The 10,000-nt window shown below is 49.1% G+C and overlaps 2 protein-coding genes across 2 annotated transcripts; both read left to right on the top strand.

The window, feature by feature from the left end:
• Positions 1-168: 168 nt before the first annotated feature.
• On the top strand, positions 169-860 carry LOC311131380 (histone H1; the record flags this gene model as incomplete). The annotated part of the gene is made up of 1 exon (XM_084164341.1): positions 169-860. The coding sequence occupies exon 1, from the start codon at positions 237-239 to the stop codon at positions 858-860; it is 624 nt and encodes a 207-aa protein (XP_084020467.1). The 5' UTR covers positions 169-236.
• A 797-nt stretch (positions 861-1,657) lies between these two features.
• On the top strand, positions 1,658-2,044 carry LOC311130390 (histone H2A; the record flags this gene model as incomplete). The annotated part of the gene is made up of 1 exon (XM_084163114.1): positions 1,658-2,044. The coding sequence occupies one exon, from the start codon at positions 1,658-1,660 to the stop codon at positions 2,042-2,044; it is 387 nt and encodes a 128-aa protein (XP_084019240.1).
• Positions 2,045-10,000: the final 7,956 nt, after the last annotated feature.

The following is a 10,000-nucleotide window of genomic DNA, read 5'->3' on the forward strand; positions in this document are numbered from 1 at the left end:
GACTTTCGGGCCGATATAGGCGAACAGAAAACACAAGTGAAAGAGCATTTGGCCAGCCCAGAGAAGCCGAGCTGGTTGCCTTGAGTCTACATGGTTCTCATGTCGCGTTTAAGGCCAGCCCCCTGCTCGGTGTGGAGCTTCAATAGCGCAGAGCAGCGTCTACAGCAAACTACTCCTCGCAGACCGTGTGTGTGTGTGTGTACCGGACCAAACGACAGACAGACAGACAGACAGACATGGCAGAAGTCGCACCAGCACCCGCAGCCGCAGCGCCGGCCAAGGCACCCAAGAAGAAGGCAGCAGCCAAGCCCAAGAAAGCGGGACCCAGCGTAGGAGAACTCATCGTCAAGGCTGTGACCGCCTCCAAGGAGAGGAGCGGCGTGTCCCTGGCCGCGCTCAAGAAGACGCTGGCGGCAGGCGGCTACGACGTGGAGAAGAACAACTCCCGCGTCAAGATCGCAGTCAAGAGCCTCGTCACCAAGGGCACCCTGGTCCAGACCAAGGGCACCGGTGCATCCGGCTCCTTCAAGCTCAACAAGAAAGCCGTCGAGGCAAAGAAGCCCGCCAAGAAAACCGCAGTTCCCAAAGTAAAGAAGGTGGCCGCCAAGAAGCCCGCCGCGGCGAAGAAGCCCAAGAAGGTAGCAGCCAAGAAGGCCGTCGCCGCAAAGAAGTCCCCCAAGAAGGCCAAGAAGCCCGCTACACCCAAAAAGGCCGCCAAGAGCCCCAAGAAGGTGAAGAAGCCCGCCGCAGCGGCCAAGAAGGCGGCCAAGAGCCCCAAGAAGGCTACAAAGGCAGCCAAGCCCAAAGCCGCCAAGCCCAAGGCAGCCAAGGCCAAGAAGGCAGCCCCCAAGAAGAAGTAAACCTATTACAAACAGTGTTCTACTCGACACATGTTGTACCACAAAAGGCTCTTTTAAGAGCCACCCACCTCTTTCCATAGAAAGCGCATTGATTTCCATGTACTATCTGTCGTGAAAAAGAAATTACGCACACTAGGCTACTTTTACGCACACAACATCGTCCCACTCTGGGTGTGTGCGAAGGGAGAGGAATATAATAGAGGGCCAAAATGGCTTAGAAATTCGACCTCACGAGTGCACCCTCACCAGCCATTTGTATATGAGCCACTGGGCTATTCCCGTTCAGAGGCAGGCTGCTGTGATGTGTTACAAGTGCCATGTAATAACAATACTATAGTGGCTTCGAATTCAAACTCACGAGTGCACCCTCAACAGCCATATTTATATATGAGCCACTGGGCTATTCCCGTTCAGAGGCAGGCTGCTGTGATGTGTTACAAGTGCCATGTAATAACAATACTATAGTGGCTTCGATTTCAAACTCAAGAGTGCACCCTCACCAGCTGTTTGTTTCCCATTTGGAGAGAAATAATGTGAGGATTTCATGTCGGACATTTTGGCGCTCACGCGAAATGACACAAAGTAACAAAGTCGGAGGGACACAAAGTAGCCTCTCACTCGCTGCCTGTGGGTGGGAACCGGCTTAGGGCTGTCTGTCTGTCTGTCCCTCGCTCCAATTGGATAAGGCCACACCGGCCCGGTGGCCAATCGTTGCCTCTTGTGGCGAGGTATAAGTACGGCTCTCGAAGTGGCGAGCGGCTCATTCAGACTTTCTGTGACTTTCTCAAGATACCAATATGAGCGGAAGAGGCAAAACCGGAGGCAAGGCCAGGGCGAAGGCAAAGACCCGTTCATCCCGTGCCGGGCTCCAGTTCCCCGTGGGCCGTGTGCACAGGCTACTGCGCAAAGGCAACTACGCCGAGCGTGTGGGCGCTGGCGCACCAGTCTACCTGGCCGCCGTGCTCGAGTACCTGACTGCTGAGATCCTGGAGTTGGCCGGCAACGCTGCCCGTGACAACAAGAAGACTCGTATCATCCCCCGTCACCTGCAGCTGGCCGTCCGTAACGACGAGGAACTGAACAAACTGCTCGGCGGTGTGACCATCGCTCAGGGTGGTGTGTTGCCCAACATCCAGGCAGTGCTACTCCCCAAGAAGACCGAGAAGGCAGTCAAAGCCAAGTAAATTCGCTACTGCGACTTCAACTTGACTACTCAACCCCCAAAGGCTCTTTTAAGAGCCAACCACCTAGCTCTCCAAAAGCGCAAAGTACCTTTCTATGACCGCTACACATTGAGTGGGTGTATACACAACTATTTCGACATTCTGTGCCCACATGAGGCCTTCCATGAACAACAACACCTACTAGGCCTCGTTTGCCATAGCAGGCTAGCATTAGATTACAACGTGCCTATAAAGATGTCACTCTTGACTTTGGCGACTATTATTATGCGTAAAGGGCCGGCGGCGTCCTATTGCGCGCGCGCACCGGGAGTTTGAATTTTGGAGAGGCCGGGCCTCCCGTCCAATGGCCAACGGAGGAGGCCTGCGCAACGGGCCAATCGGGGTGGTGGGGAGATGGTGTCCAATCAGCAGGCGCCACTGCCGGCTTTATAAACTTCACATAGGCATTTCGAGGCTATACTCCCGACTGTCAGAGAAGCGCCATGGCCAGAACCAAGCAAACCGCTCGCAAATCCACCGGTGGCAAAGCCCCCAGGAAGCAGCTCGCCACTAAGGCTGCTCGCAAGAGTGCCCCGGCCACCGGCGGTGTGAAGAAGCCTCACCGTTACAGGCCCGGCACCGTGGCTCTGAGAGAGATCCGTCGTTACCAGAAGTCCACTGAGCTGCTCATCCGCAAGCTGCCCTTCCAGCGCCTGGTGCGAGAAATCGCCCAGGACTTCAAGACCGACCTGCGCTTCCAGAGTTCCGCTGTGATGGCCCTGCAGGAGGCTAGCGAGGCTTACCTGGTCGGCCTGTTCGAGGACACCAACCTGTGCGCCATCCACGCCAAGCGGGTGACCATCATGCCCAAGGACATCCAGCTGGCCCGCCGTATTCGCGGAGAGCGCGCATAAATGAGGATGACCTGAACTCCAAAATCCCCCAAAGGCTCTTTTAAGAGCCACCTCCATATTTCCATCAAAAAGGCACAATTGTTCCATGTATACACGCACCTCTACATTACCCACCATGTATGTTGTTCACTAACACGTCTAAAAGCTACGTATTGTACCTTTTCGTTGCCTGAAGTCTAGCTTCAATGTGTGTGTGTGTGTGTGTGTGTGTGTATGTATATGTATATATATATATATATATATATATATATATATATATATATATATATACAACCGTCTGGCATCATCCACTTACTTTGGACTATAGTAGCACAGTAAAATGCTTTACAAAGGAGGGGGAAAAGAAACGAGTGATAATATAGGCCGAATAGTTACAAGAATTGTGTTCAGATGAATAATTGACACTATTAGTTGTGTGTCATTAGTTGCCTTGAATGCAGTCCAGAAGAAACATTGCATGCCAACTTCCTTTGAAAGTCCCATGTTGCAGTGCTGCTGAGAGACTCATGCAGAGGCCCAAACTTTACAGTGGAGCACGGAGGCCATCTTGTGGTTAAATGTGGGTACTGCACCTCATGGTCATTTGCTCTTTAGGCCAGCGTTTCCCAAACGCGGTCCTGGGGTCCCCAAGGGGTGCGCGTTTTGCGTTTTGCCCTAACACTCCACAGCTGATTCTAATACTCCCAGCTTGATGATGATGAGTTGATTATTTGAATCAGCTGTGTAGTGCTGGGGCAAAAACTCCCAAAACGTGGCCTGAGTTTGGGAATCCCTGCTTTAGGCTAATACTAGCCTATTAGGATGACTTGGTTCGATCGCTTTAATGGCAACTGCTAAACTCTAGTTTTCACTAATTACTTGTCCCAGGTCACCATTATGAATCCAATAGCAAAACAAATGTTTCAAAATTGCTCAATAGTGAAAAAAGGCCAGGAAACGATGGGTTCTCAGCAATATTTCACCAACAACCAATCACTATTCAAGCATAGACATTAGGATCATCAACAAATATTCCTAAGTCATACTACAAAAGGGTTGTAACGAAATGGATTTGTCTGTTCAATGCAAGTTCAACGTCAAAGAAAAAGTGCATCACCACAACAAACGTGTCTTTAGATACACTGTAAAAAATGACTTTGTGGAATGTACTCAAGCTATTACAGTCAACAAAGGCACACGTCATATTATTGAGTAGATCTTTTTGCTTGTTTTTATGAGTAGATAAGCTTGAGTAAGTTGAGTTGATGTGGTCCAATACATTGAGTAAAGATGATAGAGACGTAAAAAGGATTATATTACGTTGATTCGACTCAAATAGACACTGAGAGACTGAGAGAGAGAGAGAGAGAGACTGAGAGAGTGAGTGAGTGAGAGAGAGAGAGACTGAGAGAGTGAGTGAGTGAGTGAGTGAGAGAGAGTGAGTGAGTGAGAGAGAGAGAGAGAGAGAGACTGAGAGAGAGAGAGTGTGAGTGAGTGAGACTGAGAGACTGAGAGAGTGAGTGAGAGAGTGAGTGAGTGAGAGAGACTGAGAGACAGAGAGTGAGTGAGAGAGTGAGAGAGACTGAGAGAGTGAGTGAGAGACAGAGAGAGAGAGTGAGTGAGAGAGAGAGACTGCGTGAGTGAGTGACTGAGTGAGTGAGTGAGTGAGAGAGAGAGTGAGTGAGAGAGAGAGCGAGAGACTGAGAGAGTGAGTGAGAGAGAGAGAGAGTGTGAGTGAGTGAGCCTGAGAGACTGAGAGAGTGAGTGAGTGAGAGTGAGTGAGTGAGAGAGAGAGAGTGAGTGAGAGAGAGAGAGACTGACAGAGTGAGTGAGGGGGTGAGTGAGAGAGAGAGACTGAGAGACTGAGAGAGTGAGTGAGTGAGTGAGAGAGAGACTGAGAGACTGAGAGAGTGAGTGAGTGAGAGAGACTGAGAGACAGAGAGTGAGTGAGAGAGTGAGAGAGACTGAGAGAGTGAGTGAGAGACAGAGAGAGAGAGTGAGTGAGTGAGTGAGTGAGAGAGAGTGAGTGAGTGAGAGAGAGAGAGAGAGAGAGACTGAGAGAGAGAGAGTGTGAGTGAGTGAGACTGAGAGACTGAGAGAGTGAGTGAGTGAGAGTGAGTGAGTGAGAGAGAGAGAGTGAGTGAGAGAGAGAGAGAGAGACTGACAGAGTGAGTGAGGGGGTGAGTGAGAGAGAGAGACTGAGAGACTGAGAGAGTGAGTGAGAGAGAGACTGAGAGACTGAGAGAGTGAGAGAGTGAGTGAGTGAGAGAGACTGAGAGACAGAGAGTGAGTGAGAGAGTGAGAGAGACTGAGAGAGTGAGTGAGAGACAGAGAGAGAGAGTGAGTGAGTGAGTGAGAGAGAGAGAGACTGAGAGAGAGAGAGTGTGAGTGAGTGAGACTGAGAGACTGAGAGAGTGAGTGAGAGAGTGAGTGAGTGAGAGAGACTGAGAGACTGAGAGACTGAGAGAGTGAGTGAGAGAGTGAGTGAGTGAGAGAGACTGAGAGACAGAGAGTGAGTGAGAGAGAGAGACTGCGAGAGTGAGTGAGTGAGTGAGTGAGTGAGTGAGTGAGTGAGAGAGAGAGTGAGTGAGAGAGAGAGCGAGAGACTGAGAGAGTGAGTGAGAGAGAGAGAGAGTGTGAGTGAGTGAGCCTGAGAGACTGAGAGAGTGAGTGAGTGAGAGAGAGTGAGTGAGTGAGAGAGAGAGAGAGAGACTGAGAGAGTGAGTGAGAGAGAGAGAGAGTGTGAGTGAGTGAGAGAGACTGAGAGAGTGAGTGAGTGAGAGAGAGTGAGTGAGTGAGAGAGTGAGTGAGAGACAGAGAGAGAGAGTGAGTGAGAGAGAGACTGAGAGAGTGAGTGAGTGAGTGAGTGAGTGAGTGAATGAGAGAGAGAGAGTGTGAGTGACTGAGACTGAGAGACTGAGTGAGTGAGTGAGTGAGTGAGAGAGAGAGAGTGAGAGAGAGAGAGAGAGAGAGTGAAAGAGAGAGAGAGAGAGAGAGTGAGTACTCAACTGTGCCTCTCTCTGAGGCACAGTTGAGTACACCCCTCCATCCAATAGACCCCAGCAACTTCCTTTTGGATTCACGTTTACGGTATAGGGGATGCATTTGTGACATACCTTACCTTACATCTCTGACCTTGTCAATATCAGCATTTCGCTCTACTTACCGTGAAGTGACATTATAATAGTCATCATCATAATAGTAGTACATTACAGTATACGTTTGCCTAAAATAGTACCATTTAAAGGGAGTATGTCAGGGTCAATTACTGACAAATGAGAACACACTAATCCTCAGGGGTCATTTAGGGGCAAAACGCACCACTTTGTGAAGCTTTTGTTTTGATTGAAGAGCAAGAAAAGTATTCATTTGTTCCACTTCTTTCCCTTCTAAATGCGGTTGCCTAAGGACAGGCAGTATGCACATATCTAAATGTTATGAAAAAATCAGTATTTTTTTGCCACTCAGAACACAGACATTTACCTTAAGGGGAGTTACCCTCATTTTAGACTTACATTTACATTTTAGTCATTTAGCAGACGCTCTTATCCAGAGCGACTTACAGTTTAGTGAATACACTTTTTTTTTTATACTGGCCCCCCGTGGGAATCGACCCCACAACGCTGGCATTGCAAACGCCATGCTCGCCATCAACTGAGCTACATCCCTGCCGGCCATTCCCTCCCCTACCCTGGACGACTGCTGGGCCAATTGTGCGCCGCCCATGAGTCTCCCGGGTCGCGGCCGGCTGCGACAGAGCCTGGATTCGACCCAGGATCTCTAGTGGCACAGTTAGCACTGCGATGCAGTGCCTTAGACCACTGCGCCACTCAGGAGCAACACTTCCCAAGCATACATTTTCATGACAGCGTTCCTAATCTGCAGTAGGCAATTACTGCAGTAGCAGTTGAAAATCGGTAGGTTAACACCAAACCGTGAGGTTATTATGAATTCAGAGCAGTCGGATGAAGTCATAGTCAAATACATTTGAACAAATGACCAACAATATCACACGGAAAGTGATGTGAGCATTGCATTGTGGAAAGCAATGACTTTACAAGAACACGTATTGCAACGCGAGGCATGTATTTCTAGATTAAACACTGATTCAGTGTGATGAACAAGTACATGTATGATTTGGTGTGCTCTACTTGAACACGCGCTTAGAGTTTTGAAACCACTGCCTATATGAGGAGCTGTCGTTGTTTGTTTTATTACCACATACTTATGGAAATTGCACCGGTTGAGAGATGATGGCTCTCTTGTGCCTACAGTGAAGGGTACTTCTGATCCAGCAGGTGGTGCTAAGATCCCTCCCTATATGACTTGAATGATGAGTTGATTTATTCCTTATAGCTCCTAATGATTTTAAGGCCAGTGTTGGCAAACATGACTTCTGCTCCAGCAGGTGGCCATGAAATCCCCCCCTATATGACTTGACTGACCAGGTAGTTGATGGACTCCTTATAGCTCTTAATGATCTCAAGCAGAGTGTTGGCCACATGACCTCTGGTCCAGCAGGTGGCGGTGAAAATAGTCCCTATAGGAGTTGACTCATTTCTTTGAGGTCCTAAATGAAGGATAGGGCGTCAACAGTGCATCTCGGCCTAACCCTGTTCCGGGCCCATTTCTTCACTCGATGCTTCCGGTGTTCTTCATCTCCTCTTCAATAGTCCTTCTCCACGTCTTCCTTCCCGTCTAGCCCTGTGCGTTCCACTGAAGTGTCTGTGTTTTTATGTCGTTAGGAGTTTTGCTCACTGCGTGTCCCCCTTCAATTTCCACTTTCTGTCCCAGTTGGGTAGCTATCCATTATACTGTAGCCTACTTACTACCAATGTCACTGTAGTCAAAGGTGATTTTCGATTATTATGTATGAGTATTATTATATATTGTGATATTATGATGTTCAAGCCTATAGGGTGTGGTAACAGGCCCTCTGTGATTTGTTGTTGTACTGTACATGTCAAGTATCTGCACTCTAGCCTAATTAGCCTAAACTGCTAGGGAAAAGTCACTTCCGGTCGTAGCTGTATCCCACCTAGTCAAAACCTTGTTAGTCCTTATCCTAAAAGGCACCCTCTGTTCCTCGATATACTCCACCGAGGGCCGGCAGCCAGTAAGTACAGGTAAGAGACAATTATGGCAACAATAAGTTGTCCTATGAAAGCTAGTCAAATGTGAGATGTTCAACTGCACTGAATGATAAAGTGGCAGTCTGTGCTCTTGGGCCCTTAAGGCATCAGTGCACCCCCCCAATTTGTCCCTTTTGAAATGAACAGTTGAGACGGGCCCTCTTTCTGTGGCCTTTCTTTGACGACACATCTGAGGCTATCCTGCGGCAATACAAATGATCAACATCATAACAATAATTCCATTATAAGAAGCTTTATTATTGGTTTGCTAAGAAAGGTACCATACAATATTGGCACATCACTATCACCTCTGTATGCGTAGGAAATCAATCCCTTCATTGTGTGTGTGTGTGTGTGTGTGTGTGTGTGGTGTGTGTGTGTGGGTAAAGGTACGCCACTCTCGGTCTCACAGTTTATGCACACGGTCGTCTTTATGCAACAATATGGAAGACATTCCCAAATGTGCTTACATCATTGCGTAATGTCAGGGAGTCACACAAACAGTGTGTGCTGTTTGGCTGCAACACACATTAGGCATAAGGATGATGACAACTATTTTGTAAACGCTCCAGCTTGCAGAGGGATCACCACCCCTCCCATCCGCACCCCAGGTCCTCTTGGCCCCCTTACTGTCAGGCCGAGTGGTGTCTAGAGAAGAAAGAAGAAGAGTGATGTTTATTAATGACAGTCAATACGACACGTCCTTCCATAGCTAAACAGACTCATCCTACTAGGTCAGTGTTTCCCAACTCCAGCGGTAGAGTAGCCTACCCCCAACAATACCCATTTTTCTTGTAGCCCTGGAGAGCCACAGCTGACTGAACAACCTGTCACCTAATTAGCAAGTCCTCAATGAGTAAAATCAGGTGCAACAACAACAACAACAACAACAACAACAACAACAACAACAACAACAATATGAGGACAGGGACACAGTGTACTAGCTGATCTCCCAGTTGTCACCGTTTGGCCTTGTGTTCCACATAGCCTATATCAGTATTGGAGTATGTTTCCCGCGCACGGTAGTTGCTTTCACGTCACCTTTGTAATCGCTCCTCCCTAGTCCCCTAGAACGAGCGCCCTCCCCTTTGCAACGCCTCCGAACATATCACAGAGGCGCGCTTTCTGTGCCGATGGCCTCAATCAGGTCGACCAAACGCAGATAATAGCGCACCACGCACCGGCGCTGAAGTCATTCATTCACTTGAACTCAACTAGCGAACACACCATGTCTGGAAGAGGCAAAGGCGGCAAGGGACTTGGAAAAGGAGGCGCCAAGCGTCACCGAAAAGTTCTCCGCGATAACATCCAGGGAATCACCAAACCCGCTATCCGCCGTCTGGCTCGCCGCGGCGGCGTGAAGCGTATTTCCGGTCTGATCTATGAGGAGACCCGCGGTGTCCTAAAGGTGTTCCTGGAGAACGTGATCCGTGACGCAGTCACCTACACCGAGCACGCCAAGAGGAAGACCGTTACCGCCATGGACGTGGTCTACGCTCTGAAACGACAGGGACGCACCCTGTACGGTTTCGGCGGTTAAACGCACTCTCTTCGGAACCTCAACACCCCGACTCGAACCCAAAGGCTCTTTTAAGAGCCACCCACATCCGCTTCAAAAGGGCCCATTCCATATAGTGTTTTTTTCTTTTCTTCCGTATGCTATTTGGTAGGAAAGTATGAGCCACTTCGAGTGGACAGGGAGTATTAAATAGCGGATTCTAATGTCCCTTCCCGTTTTAGCGCACAGAGGGAGGCCTATATCTGACAGTGGCAAAGTGTAGTGACGTTGTTATTTTGGGTCAAGCAATAGTGGCATTTGGACAACATAAAACCACCACCCGTCGGTAGATGTGGCTCGAAAAGAGGGGGACAGCGTTCGCGCGCGCGCACACACACACACACACACACACACACACACACACACACACACACAGTCCAAAATGGGAGCCCTA

This window comes from Coregonus lavaretus (assembly GCF_964263955.1).
Source record: "Coregonus lavaretus genome assembly, chromosome: 6".
Taxonomy (NCBI): Eukaryota; Metazoa; Chordata; class Actinopteri; order Salmoniformes; family Salmonidae; genus Coregonus; species Coregonus lavaretus.